General features: G+C 43.4%; 1 protein-coding gene across 5 annotated transcripts in view; it reads left to right on the forward strand.

Moving 5' to 3' along the window:
- The window catches only part of LOC126484870 (titin), a 471,820-nt gene that overhangs the window by 247,620 nt on the left and 207,045 nt on the right, over positions 1-17,155 (forward strand). Inside the window, exon 1 of one of the 5 annotated variants that reach the window (XM_050108498.1) lies at positions 1,160-1,358. The exons of the other annotated variants lie outside the window; for them this stretch is intronic. Within the exon in view, the coding sequence (XP_049964455.1) occupies positions 1,351-1,358 (8 nt within the window). The 5' untranslated portion in view covers positions 1,160-1,350. Of the gene's footprint in view, positions 1-1,159; positions 1,359-17,155 lie in introns of those variants that run through there. 5 annotated transcript variants of the gene reach the window in all.

The following is a 17,155-nucleotide window of genomic DNA, read 5'->3' on the forward strand; positions in this document are numbered from 1 at the left end:
GGATTACAATTACAAACAACCTAAATTGGAACGATCACATAGATAATATTGTTGGTAGAGCAAACCAAAGACTGCGATTCATTGGCAGAACACTTAGAAGGTGCAACAGGTCTACCTAAGAGACTGCTTATACTACGCTTGTCCGCCCTATTCTGGAGTACTGCTGTGCGGTGTGGGATCTGCATCAGGTGGGACTGACGAATGACATCGAAAAAGTTCAAAGAAGTTCAGCTCGTTTTGTTTTACCGCGAAATAGGGGAGATAGAGTGACAGACATGATACGTGAATTGGAGTGGCAAGCATTAAAACAAAGACGTTTTTCGTTGCGACGGGATCTTCTCATGAAATTTCAATCACCAGTTTTCTCCTCCGATTGCGAAAATATTCTGTTGGCACCCACCTACATTTGGAGAAATGATCATCACGATCAAATAAGAGAAATCAGGGCTCGCACGGAAAAATTTATGTGCTCGTTTTTCCCGCGTGCCGTTCGAGAGTGGAACGGTAGAGAGACAGCATGAAGGTGATTCATTGAACCTCTGCCAGACACTTTATTGTGAATAGCAGAGTAAATGGCCGAGAACTTGTGTGACAAGCTTCTCTTCAGCGTGAAACAACACTGGCGCTATGCTACATCAAACGGTGCGCACGTGTCAGCCTGTCTACCGACAGATGGCGCCACGATACCAGGAATTATGTGGTCCCACCTTACGTGTAAGGCAAAGGTGGACGCACTGACCAGGTTTCATTTGAATGAACCTCATACAAACGAAATTATGTACTCTTCTTACTATGCTGTATACGTACTGTAAATTTAAATTTGTCATTTGTTGGCCTTCCAATTGTTGCAGTTTTAATGTCCAACACTGTAGTAATACCTTCGCAAATCGGATAAATGGTGAAGGTGAGCGATTAAGGCAATTACCCTTGAGGGTGATGAGAGCCGTAGATGCTCCTTTACTTCGTCAGAAGACTGAGGTTATTTCCCGGAAGGAGTGTCAGAGGTCGTACGCTACGCAGTGGGTGGGGTTCGAGCGGAGTGGTGCGGCCGCGTCTTTGAGAGCGGCTGTTTGTTGATAGGCGGCGCGGCGACTCCTGTATGCTTGCCAAGCCTTGGCCCGCCCGGCCGGGCCGGCAGCCCCGTAATCGCCGCCGGCGCAGACGTTGCCCGCGCATCGCGCCGAGTGAGCGCACTGTGTCGGTCGCGGGCGGACACGCCCACCTCTGCCGGTAACGCGTGTGGCCCGCGCTCGATCCCGCGGACTAGATTCTGCACGCGCCTCGGATGTGACTGCCGCCAGCAGTGCGCGTGCACCGGAGACACTCCCCAGACAGCGTCGCCGCCTCACCATGGCTAGGTAAAGTGTGTGCAGTCACGCGACGCGGCGAGCGCTACGTGCCGAGTGCGGCGGTCACGCACGGTTACGTACAGTGTGAGCCAGTGTGCGTGTGTGACTACAACGACAAATACGGATTTCGAATAGCGGAGAATATCAGTCGCTCGTCTGAGCAGTAGAAGAAAAATTCTGTAACAGCTTTCGTACACCGTCTTTTAGATTTAAAGCAGCAGAGGTATTTTTATCCCCTTTGAGCAGTAACTACCCCAGATAGATCGATGTTACATCAGATATGTGTTATAGGTTACCGTATTGCGGAAGATGCAGTGGTCCAGTTTACAGTGACAGTACGGTAACGTACATCTTCCTGAGTAAAAAATGGCTCTTAGCACTATGGGACTTACCACCTGAGGTCATCAGTCCGCTAGAACTTAGAGCTACTTAAACCTAACTAACCTAGGACATCACACACATCCATGCCCGAGGCAGGATTCGAACCCGCGACCGTAGCGGTCGCGCGGTTTCAGACTGAACTTCCTGAGTAAATACTTCACAAAAAAGAAAAAAAGAAGGAGATGCTTCGCTACAGTAGCTATTATCGAACGTAACAGTGTAAGGTTTAAATTATAAACTGCTTTTTCATCTTTGAATTTGACAAAGAAATACTTTTTAGTGGCTCATACGAAGCAATTATGAAACAGTCTAAAACTGACCTTTTTTATGTAGTAGCTTTGTAAGCTAAAGTGCACTTAGCATATCGAGTGCGACGAATCTGCCACTATTTGAACCAACAACATTCACTACAGTTTCAGTATTCGATAAAACAGGTGTTGAATCATCATTAGTTCTTCAGTCAACGAATACAGTGATATTCGTCGTTCGGAACAACACCAGTCGTTCCTGTGGTATTAAGGTAAAACTGAAATTTGGAGGACGGTAATGCGGTAAGATAAATATTGCGATATTGTGAATAGTATCAAACACCAGTCCTATTACACTTTTGATAGCTATGCTAAAAGCCAGCTCAGAATGTCCCCACTACGTTACAAGTATCCTTTGCCTATAAATGGTATCCTGAAGTTTGTATACCTATTACGAAGGACATTTGTCACTATCGTAACTATTATGAAATAGATTCGCATTCTAGGGCCAAGCGTTGATGTCAGCTGTTTGCGACACATGAAAATTTATGCCGGATCGGGGCTTGAACCCGTTAATTTTGCGCTTTGTGCAAACAGTCGGTCCGAGCGAGCCTCCAGGACCGAACGATACTTCCATATGTCATGTAGTCACAGCCCGTATGCTCCCAGAATTCGTGGTTCCCGCACAGGGAGACAAATATTATAGCGTCATTTTAGCCCATCGAGGCATGGATACATTATTGGTGGTTACAATGTCTGTGTTTCTATTGTGTCTGTATCTTCACACTACGATGTCCTTCAGGCGTGCTTGCATGCATACATGCATATCTGAATGACATTGTATTGTCAAGATACAGATAATGTACCAACGCAGACACTGTAGCCATCAATGATGTATCGTGACTAGGTTTATAACTGTGGCAAGATTCAAACGCATGTTTTGTTAAACAATTATTACAACCAATCATATATCACTGTTGTGATAGTGTCAGAAGTACAGTCGATAATTTTACAGGGATTAACTAGAAATGAATGCGAAAACTGTATGATTTCCAAGAAACTTCACCTCTTTGGTAACTTAAAGCACTGTTCTTAACGAACCACTGTGTTAAAATAACATTCCTGCTGGTGGACCAGATGTGGTACCTACTCTCGTGCCTCCTCATTTTGGTGTCGAGAGTTCGCTGAAACTCAATGCATAAGATAGTCCGAAATTTGGAGGCAGCTTCCATTGTCCTTCAGCAGGATGCCCTCTTGAAACCTACCTTTTGTATGAATCAGTAGATTTGCGACACGGCGTCGAATCAACGTCATGGCTAATGACCAACTAGAATACTGGACAAATGGAAAAATTCCCAACACCACACACAACTGTTTATGGTTCAAATGGCTCTGACCACTATGGGACTTAACATCTATGGTCATCAGTCCCCTAGAACTTAGAACTACTTAAACCTAACTAACCTAAGGACAGCACACAACACCCAGTCATCACGAGGCAGAGAAAATCCCTGACCCCGCCGGGAATCGAACCCGGGAACCCGGGCGTGTGAAGCGAGAACGCTACCGCACGACCACGAGCTGCGGACAACTGTTTATGAACTGACATCACTTGGCAACAGGAAGCGATAGTAGCGAAGGTGTTAACTCTCAAAGATGTAGATATAAATGTGTTATACCGAACGTAATATAATTCCTAGAGCGCAACAAGTATTTCAGAGATGAAGCCTAAAATAAGTAGCAGAATTACTGAGAGACAGATTTCACTTCGGGCTGGAAATTGCTGACACTAAAGATTTAGGAGCGATAGATGTATCGGAAGTGTCAAAAGAAAGAACTCAGTACACTTCGTGATGAGCGTGATTCACAAGAAATGCAACCTTGAGTGCAAAATGCTTGGGGAGCACTTATTATTATGCCATTACTTCACTCTGATTCAGTATTTCTGTCATTTGCTAATTAAGAAGGGCTTTGAATAATTCTTTTAATAAAGCGCTCTGTAGTTAATGGGGCAAATATTATTGGATGAAAATCAGGAAAAACATTGTCGCTGTCCACTATCGATAGAAAATAAAGCACACACATTTCTTCCATCGAAAACAGCAAGGTTTTTCGATTCGCCGTATTAACGTTAGTGTAGTCTGCATCTACAGAATGTCAGCTATAAGTTATCTGCCGGCCGCGGTGGTCTAGCGGTTCTAGGCGCTCAGTCCGGAACCGCGGGACTGCTACGGTCGCAGGTTCGAATCCTGCCTCGGGCATGGATGTGTGTGATGTCCTTTTTTACTTAGGTTTAAGTAGTTCTAAGTTCTAGGGGACTGATGACCACAGATGTTAAGTCCCATAGTGCTCAGAGCCATTTGAACCATTTTTTTTATAAATTATCTCTGATTTCCTTTTGTCCAAGACAAGGGAAGAGAATGCGCTACGCGTAAATCACGTGCGCAAGGATACTAGTACAGCATGTATGCTTCCGCGCGTACTCCCTCGCAGACAGGGTTGCGTAAACCAAACAGCGCTGACGTTACTTACCGTGCCCGAGGACATGGGCAAACAGCGCTGGATGAACGGCAGCGTCTACAACTCCAGCTGCAGCAGCGCTCTCCTCCCGGAGATATTTTGGAAGTGGCACATACTGTTTTGAAGGGAGTATTCTGGTCCGGCAGAGAATAACAAACGGTTCTGCGACCGAACACAATCAATACAGTCGACGTGCATTACCTGTAGTCACACTATACATCGTCGGTAACGACTTGGTCGTGAACTCGCGAGTGCCATAACCGTCTTTTTTTATTGTTAAATCATGCTACATTTACGTAGAATACTACCTTCACTACTGTCGATCGAATGAGGTAGCTGAGTGATTAACACAATGGAGTTGCATTAGATAAGCCGGCCGAAGTGGCCGTGCGGTTAAAGGCGCTGCAGTCTGGAACCGCAAGACCGCTACGGTCGCAGGTTCGAATCCTGCCTCGGGCATGGATGTTTGTGATGTCCTTAGGTTAGTTAGGTTTAACTAGTTCTAAGTTCTAGGGGACTAATGACCTCAGCAGTTGAGTCCCATAGTGCTCAGAGCCATTTGATAGCGACATGGCTAAGATTTCACATTAATCTGCAAACCATCATTTAGTTAATGAGGTAATGTGAAGTACGGTTCAGCGATAACACACTAAAGTACTACATACAGCCGGCCGATGTGGCCGAGCGGTTCTAGGCGCTTCAGTCTGGAACCGCGCGACCACTACGGTCGCAGGTTCGAATCCTGCCTCGGGTATGGATGTGTGTGATGTCCTTAGGTTAGTTAGGTTTAAGTAGTTCAAAGTTCTAGGGGACTGATGACCTCAGATGTTAAGTCTCATAGTGCTCAGAGCCATTTGAACCATACAATAGCAATATCCACAATACATCATCACTGTACTGAAATGAATCTCTACATCATTACTGAATAATTAATCATTCCAGTGTTGACTAATATTTGAACCGTAAATGAAATGGTTAACTGTCTACGAATATTATTGATAGAATGAAGTAAGATAGTCACTTCTGTTTCACAAACCTCCATCCCCCACTCTATCAGGGCTGTAGGTTGCGGTAGTCATGCAGAGATGAAGGGAATTGCGCCGAATAGACTAGATAGATATCTGCAGCAAGTCATTTGTCGTACTTATACTATAACAACACTGATGTAACAACGTATCAGACCAAAATATCAAACCTCTGTAACTGAGCAAAAAATGCCTCTGTTGCTACCTGCAATTAACGCAAATTATAGAAGCATCGTCACTGATTGTGTAATCATTGACGTATGCGCAAGAGACACCCACTTTACGTACGATGGGCAACTTCATGCAGCCTTTCAGTCAGCGGTATACTGCTGAGGAAAGAAGCTGCAGTGTCATTAAGGAGAAGTAGTTAATTAGCAGCTCCACTGAACTTTTCACTAAAGCAATAGATGTAGTCTATGGTCTCATTAAATACAGTCTAGGTAACTATGGTAAATGGCCTTGAAATATGAAATAACTAGCGACCTGTCCAAGCTTTACACAGGTAGCACTCAGGATCTACGGCCGGACGACTTGTCTGGCGTGGCGATAACAAATTATACGCACAAGCCTTCGTCGTGAATCAGACTGCCTATTAGTGAAAAGCGTAATCAAAATCTCTATAGTAGCTCCTGAGTGAATTCTTCACATACGCACACACACACACACACAAATACGTTGAGGTGGATTTTGATTTATGATATGAATAGAAGATGTGTACAAATTCTGGTGAAGGTGCCCTGCTCTCTGGAGTTTTGGTGCCTGTTTACTGCATTTCCCGCCAGATACCACCTCTCTGTAGTCCATCAGTTCGTAACTCCACAGCTTCTCTGACCATTAACTCCTCATTGTTACTGTATTATTATCCAGTGTTTCAGTTTTACAAAGTATTTCAATAAGTTTAAATTGCATCAGTCTAATTTAAAATACCTATGTTTTCTATATTATATTAAATAACGAATCTGTCAGTCTCACTTCCCTGGCTAAAGGTCTAACGCCAAAGGCCATTTAATAAATAAATGGAAAAGCTCGCAGTTCCCGTCATTGCCACGAGATGTCACTCCAAACGCTAATTCATTGTTCAACAGATAACAATATATACATTATACATTCATCATTACAATAATTATAAATCATACACAAAATCTTCATCGTTAATCAGTTCGTCTATTAATCAAAACATTATTGTCGTTTCTGAAATTAAACTTCACATACAGACAGAAAAAACGGCGTGCGGACCTTAATTTGTAATATGTATAGACAAATACAGGTTTGGCAGTTCGCGAACAGAGATTGTTGAATGAGTCAAAAACGAAGATAATTACACGCCTCATGGCACTGGAACGTTTCCCGAATATGCGCTAAATTATACTTTGTAAGCTAATGAGAGATGTCCTGTAAGTGGTTATCAAACAGCTATCCTAACATCAATAATACGCACCCGTTGCAATAAAATGATGCCTTATATTGTAAAGTGTAACAGCTCGCTGTGTTTTGCTTCTCCTGATGCTGGCAAGTTAAAAGCTCAAAGCACTGATCGGACTGTGACGCTTGCTATTACGTGCAGCGAGAACATAGCTCGGTTGCTCATCGTCTTCAGCCATGCGAACACGACGGGCGCCTATGAGCTAATACATAATTCAATGCGCCGGAAGAGCGCCTATCCTTGGTGACGCCACGCTTGCAGCTGATAACATGCTTCTCAGAGGCACAATGCTACTTCACTATTGTCACCAGCTCATTACAAAGTGTAACGAAATAAGCGGGAAAAACGTGTAATAGCACCTTCCTTCGACACTGCCGGTGTTTTTTATTTGTATTTTCTTCTAATACATCAATTCCTTTACATAAAAGACAGAGTGTAGATGCAACTACTCTACCAATCAGTTTTCCAGATTGATTTCGCTCATTTGGCTTTTACATTGTCACTACAGCTACGTATTGTTTTAAATAACCCTATTACCTCCCGAGGACGATTCTTATTTGAGGAATATCGCTACTTTCGGTAATCCAAGATCATATTACTAAACCCTGTCATGTTGTTTCAATTGCTGACAATGAGGCAAGGTTGCTTCAAATGGCTCTGAGCAGTATGGGACTCAACTGCTGAGGTCATTAGTCCCCTAGAACTAAGAACTAGTTAAACCTAACTAACCTAAGGACATCACAAACACCCTTGCCCGAGGCAGGATTCGAACCTGCGACCGTAGCGGTCTTGCGGTTCCAGACTGCAGCGCCTTTAACCGCACGGCCACTTCGGCCGGCTAATGAGGCAAGAATTGGCAATATATATATGGTAGTGATTTTAGACAACATGTGCACGAAAATCACGTGCGGTAACACAACTCGTCAAATATAATCATTTGCCATTTTCGAAATTGCACTTTTATCGGAGTATCAAATGAAATCCTGAAGGTTGCGTTACCGACGTGCCTCTGTTTTTCTAAGGAAACGTCACTCATTAAGAAGTTAAAGACAATGAAAGAATTTAACATTTTGCCAGATTCTGCAGATGTAAACATAGTGCCTTCGTTGAGATGGCAGGTTTCCAGCGGCTGATTTGCAATACCGATAATAAATGTTAAAAGGTGGAAGCCATATTGTATTTCACTGCGAATCGATAGGCCACGTATATTTCGTGTAATATTTACCTTACTTTGAGACAGTTTTCCGCTCTCTTTCAAGAGAAGTCTTTCGTCTTCCCCACACCATGTTTTGTTCGCTTCGCTCACGGAGATTTCTAATCAGACGTGTAATTTCCTAGGCATTAATGGGTACTGTCCTTATTCACATAAAAGACGTCAAACAATAAGAAGTTAATTCTTCTTCAATAGCTTCGATCAAACCAAAGACACACGTGTACTCAATTTGATCTCAGAACAAAGAATATAACGAACTGTTAAGACAATGAGAGTGGTACACTAAGGTTGATTACATGTAGGTATTATCGTTGAGTAACTCTAGAGACATTCAGGACGATTTAGACAAAATTTCCCCTTTGTCTAACGAATGTCACCAATTCAAAGTAATACGCGTGGTCAGGAGAAAAGTCGGTTTCTTTTGAATACAACTGTAGCGATGTATTGTATGACGATCAAGACCCAAGCGGAGGTGCTGCGAGGATTATGGAAAAGTGAGTGCTTGTACGACGAATACCACTAGATGCCTTGGCCCCTGTTCTTGAGCTTTCCTTAGTGTTTTGTATCGGCCTCAGGTCGAACTAAAAGGGGAGCTCGAAGGAATTCAGAGGTGTGTTCAAAATGGTTCAAATGGCTCTGAGCACTATGGGACTCAACTGCTGTGGTCATCAGTCCCCTAGAACTTAGAACTACTTAAACCTAACTAACCTAAGGACATCACACACATCCATGCCAGAGGCAGGATTCGAACCTGCGACCGTAGACAGTCGCACGGTTCCGGACTGCGCGTCTAGATCAGAGGTGTGTTGCTAGCACTCTAACCTCCTGGTTCATTTAATAGGATAATGATAGGGGTATGTTCATGTACCTTAAAGGAATCCGTGAACAAAAGACTACGTCTTCATGGCGAAACGCTGTTTGATAAATACAAAGAACAAACATCCAAGACGGTCTGTTACAATTATTTTACTGTTTATATCGTGTACCTCGCAGAAGGGAAACTAGAAGAACGCAAGACAGATAAAGCCATTCGCTGTGGCACAAACATTGTCATTTTCCCACGCTCCTTGAAAAGTCAACCAGCAAAGATGGTGACATATACAAACTCATAAATACCGTTGCTCACGCACTCTGTAGTGCCGTGCGGAGTACACGTAGATGCGTTTGAAGCATTCTACGTACAACAAAGAAAATTACGATGATATTTATTTAAACTCGTGTCATGTTACTATTACCGGATGTCAGCAGATAATACGCATAATGAATAGAAGAGGTGGTTGTCTAGGTGATATAAAAAGTCTCCGTGCGTTTCGCTCTTTCGTGTTGTGAATACAGGTGTGGTTTATCCAAGATGTAAGAAAGTTTTTATGACGAATATTTATCGTGACTGTGCAGATCATTCTACTGTTAACAACCGATGTGTAAATCATTGACTGTCGCATGCCAAGAATGTGAGAAATGGCTGTCGACTACGAAGACGTATATGGGACGAACATTACTTTAAAGAGAGCAAAGAATTTCTACTACATATCTACATCTATATCCGTTCTCGGCCGGCCACCTCACAGAGTGTGGCGGAGACTATTTCGTGTATCACTGTCACTTTTCCTTTTCCTTTTCTAGTCGCGAATGTTCACAGGAATGCTTGCTGGTAAGTCTATGTGAACTCGAATATCTCTAATTTTACATTCATGGTCTTTTCGCGAGATATAACTGGGTTAAAATGGTTCAAATGGCTCTGAGCACTATGGGACTTAACATCTGTGGACATCAGTCCCCTAGAACTTAGAACTACTTAAACCTAACTAACCTAAGGACATTACACACATCCATGCCCGAGGCAGGATTCGAACCTGCGACCGTAGCGGTCACGCGGTTCCAGACTGAAGCGCCTAGAACCGCACGGCCACACCGGCTGGCCTATAACTGGCAGGAAGCAATATTTTCGTTGACTCTTCTAGGAACGCACGCTCCCGGAACTTTAACGGTAAACCACAACGTGATGCGGAAGGCCCCTCTTGCAGCGTCTGCCACTGAAGCCGAGCGACCATCTCCGTGACTTTTTCGCGCTTTCTAAATGGACCCGTAAGGAAACACGCCGCTCTTCTCTGTACCTTCTGTATTTCCTCTACCAAACCTTTCTGGTACGGATCCCAGACTGACTTGCAATATTCAAGTGTTGGATGAATGGGTGCTTTGTAAGCTACTGCCTTAGCTGGCGGACAGCATTTCTTGTGGATTATTGCAGTGAATCTCAGTCTGTCATCTGCCTGTCCTGCGATTATTTTTATGTGGTCATTTCACTTTAAATCGGTACCTTCCCATGCTCCTAGGTATGTTATGGATTTGACTGTTTCCAGTGATTGTTCTGCAATAGTGTGATCATACATAATAGCTCTTTCCGCCTATTTATGGGCAATACGTTACATTTGTTTATGTCGTGGTGAACTGGCAATCCTTGAACCAAGTGTCGATCCTTTGCAGGTCTTCCTGCATTTCGCTGAAATTATTTAGCGTGGTAACTTCCCTGTATACAACAGCATCCTCCACGAAAAGCCTCATGGAACTTGCGACGTTATGTACTACGTCACTTACATAGATCTTGCGGAAAGTGTTACAACACTCCCCTGTGGCACACCCGAAGTTTCTTTTAGGTCTAAAGACTTCTCTCCGTTCAGAATGACATACTGTGTTCTGCTTGCAAGAAACTCTTCGGTCCAGTCACACAGCTAGTCCGATATTCCGTACGCTCGTGTTTTGTTCCGTAGGCGACAGTGCGGAACTGTACCGGACGCCTTCCAGAAGTCAAGGAACCCGACATCACCCTGGGCGCCGTTATCTGCTGCTTTCTGGGTCTCTTGGACGATCAGAGCGAGCGGGGTTTCACCCGCGTATTGCTTTGGAAACCAATGTTGATTCCTAAGGGACTTCCGTTCTCGAGAAATGTCATAATACGCGAGCATAAAACATGATATCGAGTTCTGCAACAGACCGACTTCAGAGATGTAGGCCTATAGTTTCGACCGCCTGTTCGACGATCCTCCTCGAAACCGGGAATAAACTGCTCTTTTTTTTTCAATCATTAAGTACGCTCCGCTCCTCTAGGGACTAGTGGCCCACAGCTACTAGAAGAGGGGCAAGTTCGTTTGCATCGCTACGTAGAACCGTATTGGTATCCAATCAGATCCACTGGTCTATCCTCTGTTCAGAGATTTCAGTTGCTTTTCTATCCCGTTGTCATTTATTTCGGTGTACGTCGTTTTGACATTCGTGTGACGATTTAAGTGAGGAACTACAGTGCGATCTTCCTCAGTGAAACAGCTTTCGAAAAACACGTTTAGTTTTCGGCCTTTTCCCTGTCATCCTCCGCTTCGATGCCATTATGGGCACAGAGTGCGTAGATAGATGGCTTCGATCCATTCAATATTACAATAAGACAAAAACTCCTTAGGATTTTCTGTCATGTCGGTAGATAGAACATTACATTCGAATTTATTGAGTGCTTCGCACATGCCTGTCCTTGCGGTGATTTTGGCTTCGTTCGTTTTGTTTGTTTATGAGGCTTAGGTTACGTTTAAATTTGCAGTGAAATTATCTTTGCTTTCGTAACAGATTGCTAACGCAGTTGTCGAAGCACGGCACGTCTTTTCCATCCTTCACAACTTTGTTCCGCACATAACCATCTAAAACGTATTGCACAATATTCTTGAACTTCGTTCATCGTAAGGCAAGTATTATAATACAAAGCGAAGCGTATCCCAGACCGCCGCGGGAAGTAACTTGATCACTTGACTAGGTACAGACATATTTCATTTCAAAATATTACATGACAGTGGAAACAGGGAAAGTGATAGTGGAAAATGCCTTTGCAGGCTGTCGTGGCAGTTTGCTGTTTACCTCAAAAATTTTACTGCCAGTCAGAAGGAGAAAAAGTAACAGTGTCAACGGAAAAGGTGACGGGACATGCAAAAAAAAAAAAAAAAAAAAAAAAAATCAAAGCTGAGTAAGTCGATGGTGTGAAAAGTACAGCACGAGGCTCAAATGGTTCAAATGGCTCTGAGCACTATGCGACTTAACTTCTGAGGTCATCAGTCGCCTAGAACTTAGAATTACTGAAACCTATTTAACCTAAGGACATCACACAGCCGGCCGCGGTGGTCTCGCGGTTCTAGGCGCGCAGTCCGGAACCGTGCGACTGCTACGGTCACAGGTTCGAATCCTGCCTCGGGCATGGATGTGTATGATGTCCTTAGGTTAGTTAGGTTTAAGTAGTTCTAAGTTCTAGGGGACTGATGACCACAGCAGTTGAGTCCCATAGTGCTCAGAGCCATTTGACATCACACACATCCATGCCCGAGGCAGGATTCGAACCTGCGACCGTAGCGGTCGCTCGGCTCCAGACTGTAGCGCCTAGAACCGCACGGCCACTGCGGCCGCCTACAGCAGGAGGGACATGATGCTGTACAGAGCGGGATTCAAGTGTAACCTCCAAAGAAAAAAAAACGAAGACCACACAATAAGTGTCCCAGTGACGAGACATATAAATATATTAGCATTCGACAATCTCTAGATTTCCAAAAGGCTTTTGATCTCATTCCCTACAAGCGGTATCTAATCAAATTACGTCTATGGAATATCGTCCCAGTTGTGCGACTGAGTTCGTGATTTCCTGTCAGAAAGGTCACAGTTCAAACGAATTGGAGCAAAGTCGTCGAGTAAAACAGAAGTAATATCTGGAGTCCCCCAAGAAATGTTAGAGGCCCTCTGCTGTTTCTAATCTATCTAAATGATTTAGGAGACAATATGAGCAGACATCTTAGATTGTGTGGCGATGATGCTGTCATTTACTGTCTTGTAAAGTCTTCAGAAGATCGAAATAGTTGCAAAATAATTTAGACAAGATATCTGTGTGGTGAGAAAAGTGGCAATTGACCCTAAATAATGCAATGTGTCAAGCAATCGACATGGGTACTAAAAGGAATTTATCAAATTTCGGTTTCACGATAAATCACACAAATCTAAAAGCTGTCAGTTCAACCAAATGTCTAGGACTTACGATTACGAACAGCTTAAGCTAGAACGATCACATAGAAAATGTTGTCTGGCAGACTAAACAAAGACTGTGTTTTTCTGGCAGTACACTTTAGAAGCTGCAACAGGTCTACTGAAAAGACTGCCTGCATTAAGTTTGTCCGTCTTCTGCTGAAGTATTGCTGTGGGGTGTGGCATTCGTACCGTATAGGATTGACGGAAGACGTCGAAAAAGTTCAGAGAAGGGCAGCTGATTATTTATTATGTCGAAAAGGGGGAGAAGTGTCACGGACATGATACGCGAGTTGGGGTAGCGATCAATAAAACAAAGACTTTTTACGAAATTTCTATCTCCGACGTTCTCCTCCGAATGCGAAAATATTTTGTTGCCAACCACCTAGATAAGGAGAAATGATCATTGTAATAAAATAAGAAAAATTACAGCTTACATGGAAAGATTTAAGTATCGGCTTTTTCTGAGCATTGTTCGAGAGTGGAAGGGAGAAACTGATTGAATGCGGTTCGATGAACTCTCTGCCAGGCATTTACGTGTGATTTGCAGAGTAATCATGTAGACATAGGAAGGAAATTCTGAATAAAAATGGTCTGTTTATGTGGATTTGGTTTTAAAAGGTTCCAGAACAAACGAGTTACCTGTTGCGAAAGATGACTTAGTTTCAAAAGATAGCATACTATGTCATATTAAGCATTAGAGTTGAGGAGGCAACTGGTTTATTCTAACGGAACATAGAGTCATATGCATTACATTGTGAATAAATGGTGTTACAGTGGTATTTCGCAAGAAAATCTATTTCAAACTTCCGTTTAGAAGTGTCGGTCAATGTTCAATTTTTATACTATGCAGGACATTGGCGTTTAGACGTGGTGTTACCACTGCGGCAAGGCCGTTGGTATTTCCATTGAACGCTACTGCGAATACCGAATAAACTGGCACACACTGTACTCATAATCGGGAGGAACTGGATTCGAATTCGAATCCCTGCCTGATCATCCAGGCTTTTTTGTGTTTCTCTAAATCGATTAAATATAATACCAGGATGAACTCTTTGAAAAAAAAAAAAAAAAAAAACACCGCTGATTTGCTTCTCCATTCTTGTCCAATGAGAGTTTCCCTTCCTTGTCTAAGGACCTCTTCGTAGACCAGGTACCAGTTGCAGCTAGCCTATCTAACAGTAATTAGATTTTCAATACACCTCGTATCTGTCGACTGAACTTAAAAATTCAATATGCTGTTATTAAGTAATATAATCTTATGTTTAAAGATTAATACAATAAGAGAAATATTAGACTTATAAACTGTGTGTGTGTTTTGAGGCAACGTAAATGTCAGTTCGCAAGTACCCGGATTTTATTCATCCAGTATTTGACAATTTCCAAACAAATTTTACACACAATTTCAAACCTTAACGAATATTTATCTCCCTGATACTCTCACAAAATGATGAAAGGCAAAATTGTATCTCTTACTTTTAATTTATTACTTCTTTACTACAGACTTTATTCCAAAACACTCTGCAGACATTATGCACATACACCACTGAATGTAAGTCTAAAATTACACTACTGGCCATTAAAATTGCTACACCACGAAGACTCGAAATTTAACCGACAGGAAGAAAATGCTGTGATATGCAAATGATTAGTTTTTCAGAGTATTCATACAAGGCTGGCGCCGGTGGCGACACCTACAACGTGCTGACATGAGGAAAGTTACTAACCCATTTCTCATACACAAACACACCGAGCGAGGTGGCGCAGTGGTTAGCATACTGGACTCGCATTCGGGAGGACGACGGTTTAATCACGTCTCCGGCCATCCTGATTTAGGTTTTCCGTGATTTCCGTAAATCGTTTCAGGCGAATGCCGACGTGGTTCCTTTGAAAGGGCACGGCCGATTTCCTTCCCAATCTTTCCCTAACCCGAGCTTGCGCTCCGTCTCTAATGACCTCGTTGTCAACGGGAAGTTAAACACTAACCACCACCATCATACACAAACAGCAGTTGACCGGCGTTGCCTGGTGAAACGTTGTTGTGATGCCTCGTGTAAGGAGGAGAAATGCGTACCATCACGTTTCCGACTTTTATAAAGGTCGGATTGTAGCCTATCGCGATTGCGGTTTATCGTATCGTGACATTGCTGCTCGCGTTGGTCGAGATCCAATGATTGTTAGCAGAATATGGAATCGGTGGATTCAGGAGGGTAATACGGAACGCCGTGCTGAATCCCAACGGCCTCCTATCACTAGCAGTCGAGATGACTGGGATCTTATCCGCATGGCTGTAACGGATCGTGCAGCCACGTCTCGATCCCTGAGTCAACAAATGGGGACGTTTGCAAGACAACAGCCATCTGTACCAACAGTTCGACGACGTTTGCAGCAGCATGGACTATCAGGTCGGAGACCATGACTGCGGCTACCCTTGACGCTGCATCACAGACAGAAGCCCCTGCGATGGTGTACTCAACGAGGAGCCTGGGTGCACGAATTGCAAAACGTCATTTTTTTCGGGTGAACCCAGGTTCTGATTACAGCATCGTGATGGTCGCATCCGTGTTTCGCGTCATCGCGGTGAACGCACATTGGAAACGTGTACTCGTCATCGCCATACTGGCGTATCACCCGGCGTGATGGTATGGGGTGCCATTGGTTACACGTCTCGGTCACCTCTTGTTCGCATTGACAGCACTTTGAACAGTGGTCGTTACATTTCAGATGTGCGTACGACCCGTGGCTCTACCCTTCATTCGATCCCTGCGATACCCTACATTTCAGCAGGATAATGCACGACAGCATGTTGCAGGTCCTGTACGGGCCTTTCTGGATACAGAAAATGTTCGTCTGTTGCCCTGGCCAGCACATTCTCCAGATCTCTTTCCAATTGAAAACGCCTGGTCAATGGCGGCCGAGCAACTGGCTCGTCATAATACGCCAGTCACTACTCTTGATGAATTGTGGTATCGCGTTGAAGCTGCGTGGGCAGCTGTACCTTTACACGCTATCCAAGCTCTGTTTGACTCAATGCCCAAGCCTATCAAGGCCGTTATTACTGCCAGAGGTGGTTTTTCTGGGTACTGATATCTCAGGATCTATGCACCCAAATTGAGTGAAAATGTAATCACATGTCCGTTCTAGTATAACATATTTGTCCAATGAATACCCGTTTATCATCTGCATTTCTTCTTGGCGTAGCAATTTTAATGGCCAGTAGTGTATATCATTATACGACACGTAACTTAGACGTCATAAACTTTTAGCTGCTTGATAAATTAGCTTTTGCTTAAAATGGAGCGTAAATCACCTTGACTATATTTATCCAGTGTTTCATAATAAGATTACTTAGAGGCTTCTAACAAAGTTTAAGCTTAATTTCAAATCTTTCCTAAATTTTTTTTCTTACTTACATGCGGAAAAACAAATATTTAAATCATCCACTCATTTGTAATCAGACGTTTGAAGCTGTTTTATACATGGGAGTTCGATTCTCCAAAGAATCATGGGTTTATTGATTAAATCCTAGTTTTTCGTCCTTCCATACTATGAATAGCTTAGGAAAGAAACGGTTACTGCACAAAACGTTACGAAATGGACTCGCATTTCGCGATTCTGGAGTCACTTCAGCTGTTTGCGACACATGAATATTTTTGTCGGACTGCGACTCGAACCCGGATATCCCGCGGGCGGTCGCCTTAACAATTTCTGAGCGTGCCTCCAGAACCGATCCAAACTTCCATATGTCACGGAGTCCACAACCCTTACGCTAGTACATTTCGTGATTCCTGCATCTTCATTTTACTCCGTCGAGGCATGGATATATCATTCACATTTGAAGGACACTGCAATTTTAAGATACAAACACCGTATAAAGACAAACATTGCAACCATTCATGACGTACTGCACAAAAGTTAGCGACGATCCATGGCAGTTAGATCTTGACTTGGCA

This window comes from Schistocerca serialis, chromosome 1 (genome assembly GCF_023864345.2).
Source record: "Schistocerca serialis cubense isolate TAMUIC-IGC-003099 chromosome 1, iqSchSeri2.2, whole genome shotgun sequence".
Taxonomy (NCBI): Eukaryota; Metazoa; Arthropoda; class Insecta; order Orthoptera; family Acrididae; genus Schistocerca; species Schistocerca serialis.